The sequence below is a fragment of the Hypanus sabinus genome, chromosome 23 (assembly GCF_030144855.1).
Source record: "Hypanus sabinus isolate sHypSab1 chromosome 23, sHypSab1.hap1, whole genome shotgun sequence".
NCBI classification, from domain to species: Eukaryota; Metazoa; Chordata; class Chondrichthyes; order Myliobatiformes; family Dasyatidae; genus Hypanus; species Hypanus sabinus.
The window spans coordinates 8,669,596-8,693,047 of NC_082728.1; the positions used below are offsets into that span (position 1 = coordinate 8,669,596).

A 23,452-nucleotide genomic window follows, 5' to 3' on the forward strand; every position below is an offset into this window, starting at 1 on the left:
TGTTCAGCAACTTCCTTCTGCAACCTGAAGATGTAAGTTTTTGCATTTATCTAATCTTGGTCGACACTAATCAGCTCCAAAGGAATTAATGCTAATATTGTTAATTAATTACTAAGTTTTTGGATTCTTGTTGAGTTTTGTAATTCTCTAGATATTTTACATGGATACCACAGATATTATAAATTGTTTCAATTTAGCATCAGTTTGCATAATGGGACCTCCAGTAACCTCCCATATTCTAAAGACATACAGGGTAGTAGGTTAATTGGTCACAAGTGTGTAATTGGGCAGTGTGGCCTCATTGGGACAGAAGGACCTATTACCATGCTGTATCTCTAAATAATATTAAAAGGCTTCCATAAATGCCCACTTGTTTGTTTGAGATACCTTCTTGATGAGAATGTGTGAGTCATTTCTTAATGATAAGAAATCACCTACCGACATTTCCTAGAATAAATGGTCTCAGCACCAAATCAGAAACCAGTGTGGATCCTACTTGCAACTTGCAAATCTTCAATTTAGTTGGAAGAAATTATTTCCCTTTTACAGTAAGTATATCTGGAAGGCAAGGCAAGCTTATCATTCAAAGTTTTTCTTCTTATTCAGTGATGTCAAAGATCAGGGTTCTTCCTGGTTTCTTGCTTTGTGGTTACCTGTGAGAAGGTTGTATAATTTATACATCCTTTGATAATAAATATACTTTAAAACATCTTTACTTGCCATATACAATTACAGTGCCTATAAAAATTATTCACCTCCCTCCCCCTTGGAAGTTTTCATGTTTTATTGTTTTACAACATTGACTCCCAGTGGATTTAATTTGGCCTCTTTGACACTGATCAACAGAAAAAGACTCTTTCATCTCAAAGTGAAAACAAATTTCTACAAACTGGTCTAACTTCATAACAATTATTAAACACAAAATACTTGATTGCACAATTATTCACCTCCTTCAAGTAGATGCACCTTTAGCAGCAATTACAGCCTTGAGTCTGTGTGGATAGGTCTCTATCAGCTTTGCACATCTGGACACTGCACATTTTCCTCACTCTGCTTTACAAAACTGCTCGGGTTCTATCAGATTGCATGGGGATCGTGCGTGAACAGCCCTTTTCAAGTCCAGCCACAAATTCTTGATTGGATTGAGGACTGGACTCTGACTTGGCTACTCCAGGACTTTAACTTTGTTGTTTTTTAAGTCATTTCTATGTAGATTTAGCTTTATGCTGGAAAACAACCCTTCTCCCAAGTCACAGTTCTCTTGCAGACTGCATCAGAATCTCCCTGTATTTTGCTGCATTCATTTTACCCGCTATCTTCACAAGCCTTCCAGGGCCTGCTGCAGTGAAGCATCCCCACAGCATGATGTAGCTTCACGGGAGGAATGGTGTGTTTTTGATGATGTGCAGTGACAAACATAGTGTTCAGTCTGATGGCCAAAAACCTCAATTTTGGTTTCATCAGACCATAGAACCTTCTTCCAGCTGGCTTCAGTCTCCCACACACCTTCTGGCAAACTCTAGCCAAGGCGTCATGTGAGTTTTTTCAGCAGTGGCTTTCCCTTTGCCACTCTCTCATAAAGCTGCGACTGGTGACGCTTTTGTAGGTGCACTCTCTCCCATCTCAGCCACTGAAGCTTGTAGCCTCTCCAGAGTCATCATAAGTCTCTTGGTGGCCTCCCTCACAAGACCCCCTTCCAGAGTCGCTCCGTTTTTGAGGACGGCCTGCTCGAGGCAGATTTACAGCTGTGCCATATTCTTCCCATTTAATGATTGACTTAACTGTACTCCGAGGGATATTCAGTGACTTGGAAATTTTCTTCTGTCCACCTCCTGACTTGTGTTTTTCAATAACCTTATTACGAAGTTGCTAGGGGCGTTCTTTTGTTTTCATGGTGTAGTTTTTGCCAGGATACTGACTCACCAGCAGCTGGACCTTCCAGATACAGGTGTGTTTTTACTACAGTCAATTGGAACACTTTGACTGCACACAGGTCTCCAAAAACAGATCTCCATTTAACTGAATATGTGACTTCTGAAATCAATTGGCTGCACCAGTGATGATTTGGTGGGTCATATTAAAGGGAGTGAATATTTATGCATTCAATCTTTTTGTGTTTTATATTTGTAATTAATTTAGATCAGTTTGTAGAGATCTGTTTTCACTCTGACGCAAAAGAGTTTTTCTGTTGATTAGTGTCAAAAAAGCCAATTTAAGTCCACTATTAATTATCAACCGCCTTAAATATACGCATTGGACTTGGCCTCCACTGCAATCTGTGGCAGAGCATCCAACAGATTCACTATTCTCTGGCTAAAAAAATTCCTCCTTACCTCTGTTCTCTCCTCAATTTTGAGGCAGTGCCCTCTAGTTCTGAATACCGCCACCACAGGAAACATCCTCTCCACATCCTCCCTATCTAGTCTTTTCAATATTCGGTAGGTTTCAATAAGATCCCCCCACATTCTTCGAAATTCCAGTGAGTACAGGCCCAAAGCTGCAAAACACTCCTCTTATGTTAACCCCTTCATTCCCAGAATCATCCTTGTGAACCTCCTTTGGACTCTCTCCGATGACAACACATCCTTTCTGAGTTATGGGGCCCAAAACTGTTGACAATACTCCAAGTGTAGCTTGACTAGTGTCTTGTAAAGCCTCAGTATTATCTCCTTGTTTTTATATTCTATTCCCTTTGAAATAAAGGCCAGCATTGCAATCGTCTTCTTTACCACAGACTCAACCTGTAAATTAACTTTCTGGGAGTTGAGCACAAGGACTCCTAATTCCCTCTGCACCTCTGATGTTTGAACCTTCTCCCCATTCAGATAATAGTTCACACTATTGCTCTTTTTACCAAAATGCATTATCATACATTTCCCAACGCTGTATTCCATCTGCCACCCTTTTGCCCATTCTTCCAGTTTATCTAAGTCCTGCTTCAATCGCATTGCTTCCTTTGTCTACCTACGAACATTGAAAACATGACTGTGACGGATCTAATTGGAAATATTAATGAGATGCCGAGGAGTCATTCACTTGGTGATGAGATTGATCTCCTGGGCTGCTCAGTCCAATCGATTGGTCATTGGGAGTCAGCGGGCTGAATAACCCACTCCAGTATCACACCTATTTTTGTGCCGACCATGCACGAGGATTACTTCTACGGACATTAGTAGTCACAACAATATTCTGATTTAATTTTTCAATGTGATAGGGCAGTTTATAGGCTGTTCTCCTTTAAGAAGAGCAACTCATAATTGGTAACATTTGTCACAATGAACAATGGAGTGTTAATGAGGTCTATTGTACCCCTTCACTGCTGTGGTGCTTGGGTTCATAAACACATTCTTAACAGCATAAGATGTTTCCCTACCTCTCATTTTGGATCTATTTTCTGAACAATTGCAAGTCACTTTCTTAAAAATATCAAATGTTTCAGGATGTGGGCATTGTTATCTAGCCTGAAGCTAATTGCTCATCTATCATTGTCCTGAGATGAGGGGTGGTTTCCTAAATCACAAGTTTGAGTGGCAAACTCTATGTGATGCAGCTGAGTGCAGCATTAAGCTAATATAGAATTAACTAATCACCAATCATGTTGGAATGGAGATGAAATCATTTGTAGGCAAGACCAGGTAAGAATGGGCTTCCTGTGCTAAAGATGATGAAGTGTGTGTGTGTTTTTTTGTTTGAAAACATTCCAATAAAATTAATTTTCCCCCACTTTGTAAAATATAACTGCACCTACATTTTTATATTATTGTGGTGAAATGTAATTTGTATTCTTTTGGAAGAATAAATTTGCTGAATTAAATCCACTATTTTAAATATTACCTCCAGGAACTATTTGAACAGCAATTTTAAAAAGATATTTATTTTATCTTCTAAGTATATTTTTGGAAATGTAAAACTGAACAAAAGCTTTTTCAATGTCATCTCTAAGATCTTCTCCTCACACCAGTCTTTAGCTCCCTTGTTTAGCCAGCTCCACCTTCACCTGTCTCCTTTGATTGTCTCGGTGTTTCCACTTAATCACCAACCTTTACAATTTTTTTTGACGAGTTGTGTTAAGAGGTGACTTCTCTTTCCATAGATACTGACCCCAGCTCTTCCTGCTGCTGCTGGTATTTTGTTTTATGTACTTTTCAAATGTGTTAACTTGTAGCCTCGGTGCTCAAACAAGGGAGTGTTTTCTCCCACAGGTATAGTTTCTGACATTTCAGAAGTTTACTCTTCAACCATCAGGCACCTGAACCAAATGTAGATAACTTCACTCACCTCAGCTCTTGAACTGATTCCACAACCTGTGGGCTTGTTTAAACCGAATCCCAGGGTTGTATATGGTGACATATATACTTTGATAATAAATTTACTTTGAACTTTTCAAGGACTCTACAGTTGATGTTTAGTATGTCTGTTTTCTGCAGGTTGGTTATCAGTCTTCGTGTGAGGTTTTTACTCACTATTGCATTTCTCTGTTTTCCCATGAATGCCCACAAGAAAATGAATCTCAGGTTTGTAGATGGTGATAATAAGTTTACTTTGAATTTTGACCTGAGTTCAGATTTCCAGAATCTGTAGTTTTTTCCCTCCCTTTCTATTGAGTTTCTTCTTTTAAAAATTGTTAAATGTTTCAGGAGATCTGTCCAGGGACCAGCACATCAGTGTCAACACACACAAGGCATAACAGCACCTCTACTTTCTGAGAAGTTTCTGTAGATTTGGCACGCTGTCAAAAACTGCCAAAGTTCTATAGATGCCCAGAGGAGAGTATCCTAATTGATTGGTATTTCCCATACCAGGCCACGATATGGAAAAGGTTTAAAGTGGTGGTCACAATGCACCCCATCACAGTTAAAGCCATCTCTCCTACTGAGTACACTCACATGGAGCGCTGTTACAAGAAAGCATCACCCATCATTAAGGGCCCCCACTATCCTTGCCACTAATACCATTGGGCAGGAGGTAAAGAATTGTTGCATCCTGCACCATCAGGAATAGGAACAGTTATTGCTGTACAAGCTCTGTCTCCCGAACTGATGTAGATAATTCATTTACAACAACTCTGAATTGATTCTGTGGCCTACAGACGACGTTCAACAGCCCTTTGCAACTCGGTCCCCAGCTTTTTTATTTGCACAGTTTGCCTTTTGTCTCAGTCTCAGTTTATTGTAAAATTCTGCAGTTTTTTTCCCCCTGCAAGAAAGTAAATCTTAAGGTAGTATATAGTAGTCTTCCATCGTGTCTGCTGATGACGGGAAACCAGCGCCAGGAGAGTTTTCAAAGAAGAAAAGCTGTTGTACTGGGGCAGTTCCACTCGGTCGACCCCAGAAGTCTGGGTCCGGTGGTACAAACAGGCGTCACAAACTGGAGCCGCCTTTGTTCGCAGTGGATGACCGTGATGTCTTTGATGCCTGGTCGTGCCCTTCGCTCTGCCCGAAGCGTGGCAGAACTGCCTTCCTGGTCATTGGGACTCGTCGTGGATCTCACCTGCTCAGTCTGCTGGAGCTGAATCCGCACGTTCAGACAGGCACGTCCCTTCCTCGCCGGGTTACGAGGCCGCCAGCTACCCTCACCTGTTGAAGCCGGTGTACCGGGGTGAGGCCACTGTCGCATCCAAACAGCGACTTGGAGCCACAGGTGAGAGCTGAGCGTCCAGTGGGCCCCAAAGGTGAGTGAGCTGCCCCAGAATGGACACAACAAGCCCCTTCACCAGAGGTGTTACCCTTGCTGGACACCCCATACACAGCTGGTAGTACAAGCATAACAAACTGACTTTGAACACCAAGCTTGTCTTTAGGCCTAACATGATACAATGGTATCCATCAGAAGACAAAGAAGTTGCAGCCAATATTTTGATGCTGGTGTGACTGAAGGTTTATAGATGATATGTACGGCAGCTCGAGGGTAAGAAGCAAACACAGTCTGACTCTACCACGTCATGGAGATTGTCAGGCCATTTTTTACTTTACAAGTAAATGGAAGATAAAATCAAGATTTGGACAGTACTTGAATGTCTGGGATATCTTTCAGTCTCTAGTGCTGGAGTGGGCTCTACTCTGACATTCCCCTCTGTTCCTCGCTTCACATGAGCCTCCACAAATACCGGCTGCTGGACCACTTGTCCTTTATAATTTTTCTTTCCGGTTACAGTTCTGTGAAGAGTCCTGAGATGCTTCCTTGGAGAAAAGAGAGTTGCATTTTTTTTTAAAAGAACTACACAAAACAAAATGCTGGAGGAACTCAGCACGTCAGTCAGCATCCGTGGAGGAGAATAAACAGTCGGGCCATGATCCTTCATGGGACTTTGTTTTAGTACAACTGTGGGGAAGCTAATTTGGAAAAAGAACTTGTGCAAACAACAGACAGGGCTGGAGAATTTGTGGAAGGTGTTGTTTTATAATCTACATACATTTGTTCTCTTGCACTTTGGTCATTGATATGGACTGAACAAGATCACAGCCAGCTCTTCAGAGCATTTTCACTAAGATTGTGGATAGGCGCCACTCTGCAACTTGAGAACCCCATGAACACTTTGTTTATAGAACAGCTTGGGGCCTTTGCCCCATGATGTGTTGACCTTTAAACCTACTCAATCTAATCCTTCCCTCCTCTGTAGCCCTTCATTTTTTTTCTATCATCCTCGTGCCTATCGAAAGGTTTCTTTAAATGCCCCTCATGCATCTGCCTCCACCATCACCCCATGTGTCTCTGTGCACCCAGCACCCTGGAACCCAAGCAGTTCTTCCAGGTGAGGTGACTTTTCAGCTGTGAGTCTGTTGGGGTCATCTACTGTATCCACTGCTCCCGGTGCGGCCTGCTGTATATCGGTGAGACCCATTTCAATTCCACTTGCTGTTCCCTTACGTCAGTCTATAGCTTCCTGTACCGCAATGAGGCCACCTGGGTACCCTTCAATGTGATGGCATGCTGTGCCCCCCCACTTCACCATTCCCCATTCCTGTTCTCCCCCCCCCCCCTCACCTGCCCATCACCTCCCTCTGGTGCTCCTCCCCTTCCCTTTCTTCCAGGGCTTTCTGTCCTCTCCTGTCAGATCCCCCCTTCCCCAGCCCCCGTCTCTTTCACCAATCAACTTCCCAGCTCTTTACTTCATCCCTTCCCCCTCTCCTGGTTTCATCTAGTACTTCCTCCTCCCCCTCCCTGCACCTTCTTGCTCTGACGTCTCATCCTTTCTTTCCCGGTGCAGAAGAATGTCAACTGTTTACTCTTTTCCATAGATGCTGCCTGGCCCATTGAGTTCCTCTTGCATTTTGTGTGCGTGTTTCTCTGGATTTCGAGGATTTGCAGATTTTCTTGTGTTTGTGACTCTACTGAAAGAACTTGCCTTTGACCCCCCCCCCATATACTTTCCTCTAAAATCACCTTAAAACATGCCATTTTGCATTAGTCATTTCCACCCTGGGGAGAAAAGGTCTCTCGCTGTCCACTACATGTACTGTTACCTCCCAGATGTTATCCCTGTTGGTACTGTACAAAAGGTGCTAACACACCCAGAGTTGCAAAATACCAACATTTGCCAAGCCCCGTGAATCCTGCCATTTGACGCGCCCATTTATGCTGATGGAGTCTATTTCTCTCTCCACACATGCTGTCTGAACTCAGAATATTTTTTTACTGATACAGTACTCTGCCCGAGTCCTGGATTGCTCCAGTTGGGGAAAACTCTCCCCCGATGTACATATCTGACCCAAGTCCTGCTCTGCGCTCTCGGGGCAGCTGAGTTGATTGGGAAGGGACGGGTCAGACGAAACCGGGATCCCGGGCACAGGTGGCACTTCCTCCTCGGTTAGCGGACGCCGGCACCGCACTTTGACAATTGGGGTCCCCGGTCGGCTCTAGTTTTTTTAATATCCGAACGAGCAATGAACTTTTCCCACCCCGGACGCGTCTAAAAGGTGCGTGTGCGTTGTAAAAGAGGGTGGTGGAGGAAGAGCATAAAATGCGCAGCGGTAACCCTCGTTCAAATGATTATAACAGCATTTCACAATTAACAATGACGAGCTCTACTTCAACATTTAAAAGTGTCCTTTGCGGAATTTGTTGCTTTATTTTGCTTTTCTCTGGAAGAGGCCTTTTCATTCGCTGTTGCCATGGGTTCAATGTTACGAGCGCATTGATTGGCTCTGGGCTCCTACCGCCAATCTCCGACCCTTCCATCAATTTGATTTAAAGCCTGAACTAATAAACTACTGGTGAATCGACCGGCCCGAACTCCGGTTTATTAGTATTATTTACTTCTGTTATTACGGGGAGTGGATTGCCAAGGCGGAAATTACTCCGCTCCTTTTCCACTCCGCAGTCTATCTCCGGTTGGAAAAGTAACCAATAACAAAATACGCACAGCTGATCGCGTTTGTTGCAAGAAGAGATAAGTTTTTGTTCTGAATCAACCGGCTTCAGTGCAAAATCTGAAGATAAAGATGCTGTGTAGTTCAGATCCCAAGTAGAATTTTTACTTTGTACGCTTTATTTTAAAGTTTGAAAAAAAAACATGAACATGGTTCTGCACAAGAAAGGGCAGAGTAACATACCCAGTTATATTTATTTATTATGTATATATTCAGGGGGAATTGCAAACCTGGTTCGCGGCCGCAGGCGCGCGCGTGCGCGCGGCCCTGGGAAGCGGCGGCGCGCGCCGGGCTGGAAGTGAGGAGGGGGGGGGAGGGAGGGCGGGCAGGCGTCACGTGACCAGTTGACTGGTTGACAAAAATGGCGGCGATCCCCGAATACAACATGGATGCCGGAAGATCGGAGTGAAGCAGGAGGCGAGAGAGGAGGGAGGGGGGAGAGGGAGAGAGAGCGTGAGAGTGAGGGAGAGGAGGAAAATAATAATAATAGTCCGAGTGCGCGGGGCTCGGCGCCTCACTCCCGCCCGCCGGCCGGCCGCGGAGGGAGCAGACAGACTCTTGTGGAAAAAATAATAATAATAAATCCCAACATTTTGTGGAGGGGGTGGGGGGGAGGGTCTCCGCTGAGGGGGGAAGGGGGTAAAGAGAGAGAAGGGCCGGGGTGGGGGGGTAACTGAGCCGACTGAAGTGGAGGGGGGGGTGAGAACGCCATGAGAGGGAGGAGAGGTAGGCCGCCCAAGACGCTCGATGCTTCGCCGGCCGCAGGTGGCGGCGGCCCGGCGGGTAGCCTGAGGTACCGGGCCGCCGGGACGGGCAGGGGCAGAGGAGCGGACAGGAGGGGCAATCACTCGTCGACCGAAGCTGGCGGTAGAGGGAGTCGGACCCCGCGAGGGGGCAGGACGGCCACCCGGGGCAGGGCCCGGGCGACGGTGCATCAGCAGCACCACCAGCAGCAGCGGCAGGGCGGCAGGTCCCGCAGGCTGACCGTCAACAAAGTGATCTACGACGACCACGAGAGCGAGGAGGAGGACGAGAGCCTGGTGTCGGAGGAAGACGAGGATGATGACGAGGACGAGCGAGGGAAGGAGGACGAGGACGAGCAGGATTCGGATTATCACCAGGCCAGCGATGAGGAAGAAGAGGAGGAAGACGACGATGATGCGAGTTATTGCACAGAAAGCAGCTTCAGGAGTCACAGCACTTACAGCAGTACTCCAGGTAATACATCGAAACATCGGCAGCAGCTTTCCTCCCATCCATAAAATGTTAGATCATCAGCCTAACGCCAGGGTTGTTAGCATTGTTTGAAAGTAGCACTTATACAGGCAAAAGCTCATCAAACTATTTTGGAACCATGTATGCAACAGTTGCCAGTAAATGACATTTGCAAAAGTATGGCAAATTTTATTTGTTGGAAAATATATTTCAACCTAGTTGTCATACTGATCAAAAGTTGAATGGGTTTGATCATAGACAGTAGCTTGTTCTAGCACCGTTGAATGGTTGGGATATGCCCAAAATAAAGTGCTGCCAACTTGTCTTGCTGTACACCTGCTGCAAGAGTCGTTGGAAAATGGTGGTGAGGGGCGAGGGAGGGAAGCAAGTTTAGAATGTCAATGTTGACAGGCCAAGTGTTTCTGACATCTGGGAAAGGAGGAGTACTAAAATAAGTGCTTTTTGTTTATCCTGACAGTTTTAAAATTGAGTTTGTATTTCTTTATTTTCAGTTTTCATAAGTTTAAAGGAATGAATGAAGAACTAGAGATTTGAAAAAAATTGGAAATGTGTAACAGTATAGGAAAGCATAGTAATTTTGATGTTTTAAGTCAAAACTATAGTCCAAATTAAATATTAATCTGTTTAAATACAAAGATTTTAATAAGTTGGTGATAAGGAGCCAAAAAATTTTAATTATGGCATAGTTACTAAAATATTTTGGAACATTGAACTGTCAGGATAAATGGAATTGTATTTTAAAAAAATTTGCAGTTGTGTTCAGATTATCTAAATATAATACTAGTGATGGTTATTTTTGAATATCTTGCATCATGCTTTTTAGTATTAAAAATCTGCTATTTATGCATAAGTTTGGAAATGAAAATTCAAACTTGGTGATAATCAAATAAATGATAAAGTACAGTTTCAAACAATTTCAGTACAAAACTTGCAAATAATAACTTGTAGTTTTTCAAACTACAAACGTTATTTTCCAATACCCCGGCTTAATTTTTTTGTTATACGAGTGATAATTTGGTTCCTGCTTTATCAGAATGGGCCACAATATGTTTTTATCTTTATCAGTGAACCATGACTACTTGTGGAAATTGTTGAATTATGTTTTCATTTTGGATTTACTTATACGATTTTATTACTGCATTTTACATTTTGATTGTGGAGATCAACAATCATTTTGGTAATATTCTCATTTTAAATTGCTAATATTCTCCTTCAGGATTCTGTGTTCTTGCCCACAGTCAATTATTACTGACTTCAGCATTTGTCCTTTGCCTTCAAACAGTACCAAAGTTGTACAACGCTTGAAGTTGCCTTTCAAAGTTCAGAGTACATTCATTGTACTTTGATAAAGTACATATATGTTACTATATAAAACTCCGAGATTCATTTTCTTGCGGACATGCTCAGAAAATCCAAGAAACACATTAGAAACAGTGAAAGACTGGAATAGAACACTCAAACAACCAATGTGCAAAAGACAGCAGGTGTGTAAATACAAAAGGAAAAAAAAGCAAAATGTAATGGGAACATGAGGTTAAGTGTCCTTGAAAGTGAGTCCATTGGTTATGGGAACAGTTCAGTGGAGGGGTTAGTGAAGTTATCTCCTCTGGTTCAAGAGCCTGGTGGTTGAGGGGTAGTAACTATTCCTGAACCTGGTGGTGTGGGTCCCAACCTTCCTGGTAACAGCAGTGAGAAAAGAGCATGGCCAGTCACCAAAAAATTCTTGCATTCAGTCACTGGAAAATTGTGGCCCTTGCTCTGTTTCATGCCTGCTTTGGTCTGGTGTTCACTTAAAGCAACTGACACCCAAATCTGTGCTAAAATCTTCTCTGGATTTTCTTCTTTGATACTCCCCAATATGCTCTCCTTCAAAAACATTAACTAGCACCTAGTCTAGGTCCTTACTAGGGGGAATTTTGTATACACATAGCCGCTTTCTCTACTGAAGTGCACCCCTGTAACCTATCAATTTGATTATATGTTGCTTAATTATTTTCAAAACCCATAATTTTACCTCTATATGAGCGGGTTGCTCCAATTTTTATGACCCTTCTGTAGCCTTCTGATGTATTTGTTTTCTGTGTATTTCCTAGTCATAGCACATTTTTTCTCTTTGGAACATTCTTTAAGAAACTTGCAATCTTGCTTTTAAGAGACTATCTCTATTTGTATTTCAGGGTCCAAGTCTGTCCCTGTTTTCCCTGCCAGCCACCTCCCATACTCCTTCCCTTTCTTCCTCGCACTTTCTCTCTGGTCCCCTCACCTATATTGCTTATGAAGCAATGATTTTTTTCTAAGGAAGCTTTGCAATGATATTTTTATGGTCATGCTTTGTTTAAAACAAAAAGTTTTTCTAAAAGTTTAATTCTTCTCATTATCATGGCCAAATTATAGTAGTTTGTATTTGGGAGAAAGTACTAATTAATAAAGACAAAAGATTCTGCAGATGTTGAAAACCAGGAGGAACTCAGCAGGTCAGGCAGCATCTATGGAAAGGGCAATTAGTACTGATTAAAACTAGATTTTGCTACTGATTGGGTGGGACAGGCTTGTAGTTAATTTGTGCAAAGTGAACATTTAATTTGTTTGAACCATGCTGGTTGATTTATTGGGAAGGGCATTGGCAGAACTAACTACCTTTGAATAGTACTGTTGGATTTGGTTTTATATATGCTCGAGTATGATGACTCTTTTGAAATGTGTTGCTTCTGAATGGAGGTTTTCATAGTATGCACTGAAGGCTCTGTCCAAATTATGTGCTCAGGTCTGTTTGTTCTGCTGCTGTGTATGTACTCCTGCTTTTCAGAAAAGGGTTTAACAGTACAGTGAAATTATTTAGAGCATCTGGATTATATCCTTGATAGCTTAACTCAGTGATATGTTTGCCAGTATGCATACATTTAAAATAAAGCAAACTGAAGGAGCTTGTATCTAATCCTATTTACAGATAGTTCTAATTATGTTCCCTAAACCAAACAGAATGCCATTGTGTTTGAGTTGAAGATGTGCTCTGATTATGGAGGATGAAGTTTACTTTTAAAAAGTTAAATTATTTAAAACATTAAGATTATTAAAAAATAATAATTTGAATTATGTTTGAAGGAGTATTGTCTTAGAATCATAGAACAATACAGCACAGTACAGGCCCTTCAGCCCTCCATGTTGTGTCGACCAATATAATCCTTAAAAAAAGTACTAAAGTCTTAGTTGGGAGAAATCCATTGATTCTGTTCAGATAGTCTTTTATTAAACAATTCCTTGGGACCGAGGTTACCTTGCTTTCATTCTGGTTTTGTGGGTACCAAGATGTCTGAAGAAGCCAATGTGAGAACTGCAGAGTTATCCACACAGGTGACGCTCTTGAGTATATGCAAACACACCATGGTGTGTGTTCTACTACACTCCAGAAAAGATCTATTCCATCTGTCTGAGAGGGCTGGTAGCGTTAATATCCAAGCAGAAGACAACATTTTACCAGTGAACAGTGATTAGTTATCAGGAGCACAGTGAAGTCTTTGACCAAAATCTTGTGCTCAGGTCTCAGGACAGTGGCTTGGTTTGCAACTCTCAGAGTTGGCTGTGCAGCTTCAAGGTTGATAACTTCCTGTCTGAAGTTATACATGTTCTATAAAAGTATGCTGCTAAGGAATTGTTAAATATTAAAGAAGGCAACACTTTTTCTTCCTTGTGTTGCTTTTGGCAAGTATCATGGTTAGCATATTGCTTTACACTGCCAGCAACTTGGGTTCAATTCCTGCTGGGGTCTGTTAGGAGTTTGTGCATTCTCCCTGTGGGTTTCCTCCAGTGGCTCCGCTTTCCTCCTACATTCTGAAGACATATAGTTTAGTAGGTTAATTAATCACTTGGGTGTAATTGAGCAGTATGGGCTAGTTGAGCTGGAAGGGCTTGTTACCATTCTGTATCTCTTTTAAAAAAAAATTAAATTTGTATTTTCTTTTGAAAATACTGTAAACTTAACACAGATGAAATCTCTAAATTATGCATTACTTTTAAATAGTTAAGAATGTTTATAATGACTCCTATCCAACCTGATCTTAACTAATTAACTTCGGGGGTTGTCTGAACATGAGTATTTTTTTCATTCAGAATGTTATTCTAGTAATATTTCTGTGGACAGTAGTGGTTAGACTAATGCAAACATATAGTAAAGTGGCCTTTATTGAAAAGAAGAGAGACAAAATGCTGTTACTCCATGCACAAAATGCTGGAGGAACTCAGCAGGTCAGGCAGTATCTATAGAAATGAATTAACATTGGACGCTTTGGCTGAAACTCTTCATCAGTTCCAAATGAAGAGCCTCGGCCCGAAGTATTGACTATTTCTTCCTCTCCAAAGATGCTGTCTGACCTGCTGAGTTCCTCCAGCGTTTTGTGTGTTGCTCTAGATTTCCATCATCTGCAGAATCTCTTGCGGATATTACTCCATCCCAATTGTTTGTAATGTATTTAGTGTGCAAGTTCAAAGCATTGTCTTCACTATGCCTAACTATTGCAATGCACTATGAAACAACTTGGCTACTGACAGTTCAGTATAAAACTGTTGACTGTATAACAGTGAATTTGCTCAATGTAGTACATTGTTTTTGGACAAAAATGTTTGGAAAGAAATACTGCTTCATGAATTAGTAGGAAACAGTTTTCATTTGTATTTTCTCCTGCTATATGGTGTACATCTTCGTATGAACCAGGAGTAGCAGTAAAATAAAGTTAGCTTTCCACAGAAGGGTTGGGAAACTTGGGAAACTGATAATTGCTGGTACCAAAATGTTAATGGTTTTATACCATAACTGTGGTTTCTCGGTTTCTAGCTTTGAAGTAGCAGATTTCGATTGATTTATGAGAATTATACTTACAAGCTTCAAATTTTAGCTTGTGTGAAAAGACAATTCTGGGTGCATAGCTAAACATAAACAGCAATTAACCTGAACAATCCTGGAAAAAAAATGTTAGAACTGCGATAACAATGAACGTATTTATATATTCAGAGTCCAATGGTGATGGTATGGTTTAGTGAAAAAGAGGCTGACTTTCTTCTTCATCCTGATGCTTTGACCATAAATCATACATCACACATTACTGGTAATTATGAAATAGATACCCTGCCCTAATTCCAGCATTACGGATGCTCGTTTTTGTTGTGGCTTTAAGACATTGTTCGCAAGATTTGTATGTAAAGATTTTGATACACATAGGTTAGAACTAGAGAAGCATTACATTTAAGCAATCAAGCAAACTTGTTTTAGGTTGAGAGTTTGAAAGGAATAATGATAATATTGGTGTAGCTAGTAGGTGTCCAAATTACTTTCTACTGTTCCTAAGAGTTTAAGATCATGAATTGAAAACAATGAGATTTAAGGTACGCTCTTAAATTGAGTAATTACAATTCTGAATGAAATGAGTGTATTACCTGTAAGATGGGAGGAATGCAAATACTTGGAGTATTTACATTTGGTTAGTGATTCTACTTATGCAAAGAATTTGTAGACAATAATTTTAAATAGTTCTAATTAAACATAAGCACAAGATTCTGCAGGTGCTGGAAATCCAGAGGAACACAAACAAAATGCTGGAGGGACTCAGCAGGTCAGGCAGCTTTTATGGAACTGAATAAATGGTTGATGTTTTAGGCTGAGACCCTTAATCAGGACAGTTTGATGCTGTCTAACCTCCTGAGTTCCTCCAACGTTCCATGTGTGCTACTTTGGACATCTTTTGTTTAATTGTTGCTGACAACTGTTTTGGCAGAGATGGTTGGAAGGCTGATGGAGTGAGTTCGCAGTATTAATGTACATAAAATTCTATAAATGTAGATGTCTTAGTTTGACGAATAATATTTGAGAGTGTATTTAGTACTTATATTTTTAGAAATTCTTTCCCTTTTGTCAAGTTCTATTCAAACTTATGAATGCAAATTGTTCTTGAAGACCCCACACTGAAAAATAAAACATCAATCTGTGACCTGTTGAAAGGAAAACAGAAGACTTTTGGAACATAAGGGTTTCAAAGGTACATTTAATGTCAGAGAAATGTATACAATATACATCCTGAAATGCTTTTTCTTCGCAACCATCTACAAAAACAGAGGAGTGTCCCCAAAGAATGAATGACAGTTAAATGTTAGAACCCCACAGCCCCCCTCCAACTCCCTCCTCTTACACGTTAGCAGCAGCAAAGCAACAATCCCCAGTCCCCCACCAGCAAAAAAAAGTATTGGCACCCACCTCCAAGCACTCAAACATGCAGCAAAGCAACAGCAAAGATACACTTGCAGTACCCTAAAGACTACTCGTTCACCTGGTATTCGACATACCACAGGCTCTTTCTCTCTCTCTCTCCCTAATAAGGGAGAAAGAGGTGTCTTCGTTTCACAGCGAGAGGGGAGACATAACTCGCTGATTACAATGTTAAAAGTCCGTTTGCTCAAAGAGCTTGGGTCTCTTGGCACACAGCCAGAGATTCGGTCAGCCAGTCTGGCGAGCCATGAGCTCCTGGAACTCCAAAGGTGAGCTAATCACCGCATCCTTCCATATCAAATAGTGGCCAGTTGTAGAACCCCAAGAGCATGTCCCATTCCCACAAAGAACTGAAGTCAGCGTGCAACTCCAGGTTAGCATCTTCAAAAGAACCCTTAAAGGGAAAAGTAGAGATATTAAAGATGGAAATAGAGCTGTTTTCGAAGATGCAAGCAAAGGAGTTGCTGTTAGGTGCCATTGTCTCCTCCTAAGCTTAGGGATGAGCAGGAGAAATATCTTCAGTTTGCAGACTTAATCTGGCTCAAAATCAGAATCTTTAATGAGTTGGCAATGTTCTGAATTTGCAGTATCACATTACTTTTTAGTTACTAAAACAAAGCATTTCAAAGGTAAGATTTTTTTTTCTCCAGACTTGTAACTCTGACTTGTACCTGAATAATAAACTTATGAAACTTGTGTTCCAATTTGCATCCCATATTAAGTTTTCTTTTGGTGATTTTATTTGTGTTTTTAACAGTATAATTGACTCAATAGAGATAACAGGCTATTGATTGGCTAACTGAAGATTGGAGAATTTGGGGCTTTGGAAACTAGTATGGAAGAGGAGTTCAGGCCTAGGGCAGATAACTTTAAATGTTAGAGTGGACTTGATGCACCAGGTGCTGGTCTCCTTGTGTTCCTTGGTAGAAAAAAATCGGAAAAACGGTACTGAAACTGAGGAAAAAGAGGTCAGCCTACCAGAGCATTATGGGTTGGGGGACAGACAAGAAGGGTCATGAGGAGTGGATGGCTTTGGTACAAGAATGCAATTTGACTCTGGTTATTGAACATTTGAGAATGAATACCTGTAATTAAAAACTGCAGTTTGTTTGACTTTGATAGAATTCAAGAACTAGTTATTTTAACATGTTTCAAGCAGTTTGGAGATAGTATATTTTTGATCTTTTGGTTACAAAATAGAGAAGTACTTTGTTATTTAAGAGGTACTGCCATGATCAGTGTTATTGTAATTTGGGAGTGACATCATTTTTAGGGAACAGAGGTAGTCTGTTAAACTGTGTATTTCTAGTGAGTTAATATGCATTATAGATGAACAGCAATAGGGGAATGCCCTATATTGTTTACCTGCTTGATTGCCTACATACTGAATAGTTAACCTTTATAAGCACTATTTGAAATTTGCCAATGTCTGACACTATTCTTATGGATAGCTTTGGTGACATGGTGTATAGTTCTGTTAATTATAGTGAGCTTGTAATTTCAGCCTGGTAGCTTTTGGAATGAGTAAACATACTGCTGACTGGTTATGCGATTGAAACCACTATCATTTTAGACAAGCTGGACAGCTTGTTTTGACACTGTACTCAAATTGAAAATCCTGCATCACATTTTGAAAGAATTGAGTAGCAGTGGCTATTTTGTCCCCTTGTTCTTTTCTTTTCCCCCCATATTTTCTTTGCTTTTAAATTATTTGTATTAGGGTATTTTGCCATGGGTAACAGTTGATCTGCAAATCTAACTGTTGCTACACACACCAGCTAGTAAGCATATTGTGCTTTTTTTAAAAAAAACTTTTTTTATTGCGTTTTCAAATAATTACAGAAAGAGAAAAAAATATATACCCTTCCCCCCCTCCCCTTAGCCCCTCCCCCCTAACATCCCTATAGGAAAAAAGAATAAAAAAGAAAGAAAGAGAGAAAGAGTGCCTGGATATCGGAAGATCCCCACTTGCTCCACAGAGTTCGTAATAACTTTAGTATATATATTTATTTCTTTCCCCAAATAACCAATTATTTTATCTTCAGAGCACCTATATATTTAATCCTGTCTTTTGTAAATAAGGGTGCCAAATTTTCAAAAATGTTTCATATTTATCTCTTAAATTATAAGTAATTTTTTCAAGTGGAATACAGCTGGAAATTTCATTCTTCCAATGATCTATACTTAAGTTTGCATCTGATTTCCAAGTAACTGCAATAGCCTTTTTGGCTACTGCCAATGCAATTTTTATAAATTCTTTCTGATATTTATTCAATTTGGGTTTTGATTTTATCCCTTCAATATTGCCTAATAAAAATAATATTGGATTTTGTGGAAGTTCAATAAAACTCTTAAAGTTGTCCAAAAAGGTTGAATTTTAGAACAAGACCAAGTAGAATGTAAAAAAGTACCAATTTCTTGGTTACATCGGAAACACTGATCAGATAAATTTGGATTTAATTAATTTATTTTTTGTGGTGTAATATATAATTGATGTAAAAAAAATTATATTGCACTAATCTTAACCGGACATTTATTGTATTTGTCATACTGTCAAGACATAGTCTTGACCAATTTGTTTCTTCAATTTTAATATTCAAGTCACTTTCCCATTTTTGTCTTGACTTATGGACTCCTTGTTTAATTGCCTGTATTTGAAACAAGCTATACATACAAGAAATAAATTTTTTAGCTTTTCCTTTTTGAATTAAAGTTTCTATTTCATTAGATTTCAGCAATAACATTGTTTGACCTAATTTTTCTCTTAAATAAGCCCTTAATTGGAAGTAGCATATTGCGCTATTGTGACCAAGGGCCACAGTGTCCAGGTTATGAAAGAGGTGTAAGGTGTTAGAACATAATTCTAATGGATTAACTTAGAACTTTAATTAGCTTTAGCTGTAGCTTTATTTGTCACATGTGAAATGCATTATTTGTGTCAATGACCAACTTCTAGGGACGTGCTGGGGGCAGCCCACCATTGTTGCCATGCTTCCAGTGCCAACGTAGCTAGAAAAATTTCTCTAACATCTATAACATTTAAATTTTAGGAAAGTGAACATTTGGAAATCTAACATTTGGTCTTTTCTACTGGCACGTGAATGCAGAAGACAAAAATATAAACAAGTAAATCAAAATTTATATTAAAAACAATTTCGGGTGCCTGACTGTAAATTAATTATTTTAACATTATTTTTTGCACAGCAAAGTTTAAAACTTGCATCTGGTAGTAATCGATTATTGATTTAAAAATAACTGGTGACTTGCTTCAAATTATGGTTTTTAGCTTAAACTTTGAGAATAATCATTGCAGAATGCTAGCATCTGATTTGAAAAAAATGAAATTAGGATTGGACTAAGGAATTACTGGAATTGAACAATGGAAAAGGCATTTAGCATGCTGTCCTTCATCAGTCAGAGCATTGAGAAAAGGAACTGGAACATTATGTTGCAGTTGTACAAATCACTGGTAGGTGAGGCTGCACTTGGACTACTGTGCACAGTTGTGGTCACCCTGTTATAGGAAAGATGGGCTTAAACTTGAAAGATTGCAGAAAGGATTTACTCCGATATTGCCCAGGACTAGAGGGCCTGTGTTATAAGGAGAGGTTTCCAGGCTAGTTCTTTATTTTTTTGGAACATAAGAAATTGAGGGGTGACTTTGCAGAAGTGTTTAAAATTGTGAGGCACAGGTTGATGGTAAGGGTCTTTTCCCCAAGGTAGGAAGTCCAAAACTATGGGATATATATTTAGCATGAGAGGGCATTGATTTAAAAGGGATATGACTGCCAACCTTCTCAAGAAGAGGGTGATGAGTATATGGAATGAGTTGTCAGAGGAAATGATTGAGACAGATACCATAGTATCATTGTAGAAGCACTCCTCCCCACATGGAGGGGAGGAGCCTGGATGGATATGTGCCGAATGCAGGAAATTGGGACTAGCTAGGGGGCAACATAGTCGGTGTGTATTCATTGGACCAAAGGGACTGGATCTATGCTGTGTTGCTCTATGTAACTAATGGAGTGGTCATTAATCACAGGAAGCAAAGGGTCTTTGGTGAAATATGTTATACTAGTGGATAACAAAAAGCAACTGAAGAGTAGTAATGTTGAGAAGGATGTCTGTGCGTCTAACTGCACTACGCTTTCCCTGTAGCCTTTGCACTTCATTCTGCATTCTGCTATTGTTTTACCTGGTACTATCTCAGTGCATTGTGTAATGACTGGACATTATGCAAGACAACTTTTTGCTGTACTTTGGTATAGCAAATCCAAAGCACTGTCTATGTGAACTCCTGTGTCCACTTATTTCTCCCACTATCTCTCTCCTGGCACTGGAACAAGTGCTGTACATGCCCCTGAACCACCTCCCTCACCCCCATTTAGGACCTCAACAGTCCTTCCAGGTGAGGCAACACCACACAAGCCCGACAGGGGCATCTACTGTATATGATGCTTCCGGTGCAGCATCCTCTACATGGTTGAGACCTAATGGAGATTGGGGGAGTGCTTCATAGAGCGCCTTTGCTCCATCCAACTACAAAAAATAGATTTCCCAGTGGCCAACCATTTTAATTTCAAGCCCCATTCCTAATCTTACATGCCAGTCCATGGTGGATGACACGATGAGACCACTCAGGTTGGAGGAGCACACCTTGGGTAGCTACCAACCTAAAGGCTGATTTATACTTGTGATTTGCATCGGCGCTGTAGGGTGACATGCCCCTCCTCAAAGTAGTAACTCACACGTTGCAGCGACGCAGACCGCAACAACTGTGATTGGTCCGCTTGGTAGCATTTCATTTCCTCCTATGCATTTGTGGTTGCTTCTCTGTCATGTCTGTACACCAATGCGAAATAGATGAACCACATCGCCAAATCTACCTGCCGATATGCAAAAATGTTTGAAATGCATTTCCTTGTCCATGTCTCAACACAGTGGCATAGAAACCCCACCGCCAACTAGCGTCTTGGTACACACCAATGCATGCTCGCTATGGCGTAGAGCGACGCAGAAGTGAAAATCAGGGCTATGGCGTAGCCCATATGCACAACTATAAATCAGCCTTAATGGTATGAACATTGATTTCTCCGAGTTCCAGTAATTTATCTCTTCCCCCCCTCTTTATCCATTTCCTATGCTGGTTGCCATCTCACCCCTTCTCTAAACTGCCCATTACCACCGTCGGCTCCCCCCACCCTTTCTTTTCTCCCATGCTCCACTGTCCTCTCCCCAGATGTGCCAGTCAGTTGTCAATTTATTTGGTGAAACTAGGGAAAGAATGCTCAAGAGTAGTGATTTAATTCTGAATGAAATGTATGATCAAGCAGTGTAGTTTGAGAGAAGCAATATCTTGTTACATATCACAGAAAGTGATATTGCTTTCACAGTGAGTAATCACTTGTTTGCCAAAAGAAGCAACACAATTCAAGTGTTGTGAGATATGTGATTTGATATTCTCTAATTTTATTTTCTTCCACTCTCTCCCCCTTTTTTTGCCTTTATTTGCCTCAACTGAATTGTTGCATTTGAAGGCTTTCCTGTGTTAATCTGCTTTTTTGTCTTAAGTTGTCATTTGGTGTTTCCAAGCTGGCACCTAATCTTAACCCACTATTTACCAGAATCAAAGAATCATTTCTTACTTCCCCAACACCCTTGAACTTCATCAGTCATTTGGTATTTCAAATAATGTCAATACATGGTCAAGCTGAATTCTTTGTGTTGACATATTGAAATGTTACTTGAAGGTGACATGAAGAGGTTTGGTTTCATAATGGCATCAGTAGTAATGATTTTGAAGCCGCAGAATTTTGTGCTTTGCAGTATGACTGGATGCATTTTGAACATTAACAAAAATGTTTTTCTCATTAACCGTTCAAAACTTGAACATTTAAAAAAAGTGACAAAACTGCTGGAAGTAAGGCATTTTAGTGAATTACTTAGTCTATGTCATTGGTGTAATATGCAAAAATTTGCTTTATTTTCAAAATATTTTAAAGTTTACTCGCCTAAAGATATTTACGCAGAATAATGTCAGTTTCTTTCTTTAATTCTGCCAACTTTGATAAAAGTGGGAAAGTCACATTTACTGCTCAACCTTAGTTGCATTCTTGATAATTTCTTGTTTTATAACTTGTATTTAGAGTTGGAATTGGGCATTATCATAAATCTAGTAGCTTTCGTAGTAAAATATTTAAAATTTCTGCTGTCCAATATTCATCGAATTAACTTCTACAAATTTCCACGGTAAAGATTTACCTCAAGATCTTTGGTCCAGTGCTCTTATGATCTGTGAATTTTTTCTCAATATTATGCATTTTGATTTGACAATTCTTTTGCTAATTTCTGTGATCTCTCACTCTGTCTCTCATTGCTACTTGTTCACCAGGGAAACATTTCATGGAATGGATAGCTGCTTCCACTATCAGTAATGTTGAAGTTAACCACAATACAACTAATTGCTTTAATCTCTCTTATTCCACTTTTCTCTCTGCAAGAAATTTAAATCACGGATTTCTGTGAAACGATACATTTGAATTTTATTGTGTGGAGTCCACATCTTGATAAATGTGTATGTATGTTTCTGAATTTATTACCCAGTCATATCGTCTGAGCTAGAAGCCAGTGTAGGTGGAATCTGTGCTTCTTCTGTTAGGAAGGAGGGAAGCTCTGAGTTGATGAAATTCACCTTTCATTGTTATTTTTGTTTATGGTTCTCAGAATCAGGTTTATTATCACTGGCCTGTGTCGTGAAATTTGTTAACTTTGCAGCAGTTCAATGCAATACATAAGATAGAAGAAGAAGAAGAAAAATATAATAATAAGTAAATCAATTACAGTGTGCATATATGGAATAGATTAAAAATCGTGCAAAAACAAATAATATATATTTTTAAAAAGTGAGGTAGCATTCATGGGTTCAATGTCCATTTAGGAATCAGATGGCAGAGGGGAAGAAGCAGTTTTTGAATCGCTCAGTGTGTGCCTTCAGGCTTCTGATGGTAATAGTGAGAAAAGGGCATGCCCTGGTTGCAGGGGGTCCTTAATAATGGACGCTGCCTTTCTAAGACACTGCTACTTGAAGGTGTCCTGGATACTTTGTAGGCTAGTATCCAAGATGGAGCCGACTAAATTTACAATCCTCTGCAGCTTCTTTTGGTCCTGTGCAGTAGCCCCCCCCCCGGCCCCAATACCAGTCAGTGATGCAGCCTGTCAGAATGCTCTCCAAGGTACATCTATGGAAGTTTTTGAGTGTTTTTGTTGTCATACCAAATCTCTTCAAACTCTTAATGAAGTATAGTCACTGTCTTGCCTTCTTTATAAGTACATCGATATGTTGGGACCAGGTTAGGTCCTCCGAGATCTTGACACCCGGAAACTCTGCAGGTTTTCATTTGATTTGTTTTCTGTGTATGCCTTATTTTATATTAGAGATACCGTCTAAATACAAATAATTCTTGACATAATTTGAAAAGCAGTTATAATAGTTTTTGTTTATATTTCCTTTTCCTTATAGGTTCTGAAACCTGCTGTGGCCAAGGCCCTACTTAAAAATATGTGTTCTGCAATATTAAATGTATTTTACAATTGC

At 40.2% G+C, this 23,452-nt stretch overlaps 1 protein-coding gene across 15 annotated transcripts in view; it reads left to right on the forward strand.

Annotated features, from left to right (window-relative positions):
- Nucleotides 1-9,038: 9,038 nt before the first annotated feature.
- bptf (bromodomain PHD finger transcription factor) overlaps nucleotides 9,039-23,452 on the forward strand; it is a 170,496-nt gene continuing 156,082 nt past the window's right edge. For 12 of the 15 annotated variants that reach the window (XM_059948291.1, XM_059948300.1, XM_059948295.1 and 9 more), the window contains exon 1: nucleotides 9,039-9,587. In XM_059948291.1, the coding sequence (XP_059804274.1) occupies nucleotides 9,080-9,587 (508 nt within the window). In that variant the 5' untranslated portion in view covers nucleotides 9,039-9,079. The remainder of the gene's footprint in view (nucleotides 9,588-23,452) is intronic. The other 3 variants (XM_059948301.1, XM_059948303.1, XM_059948304.1) reach the window with 1 other exon arrangement.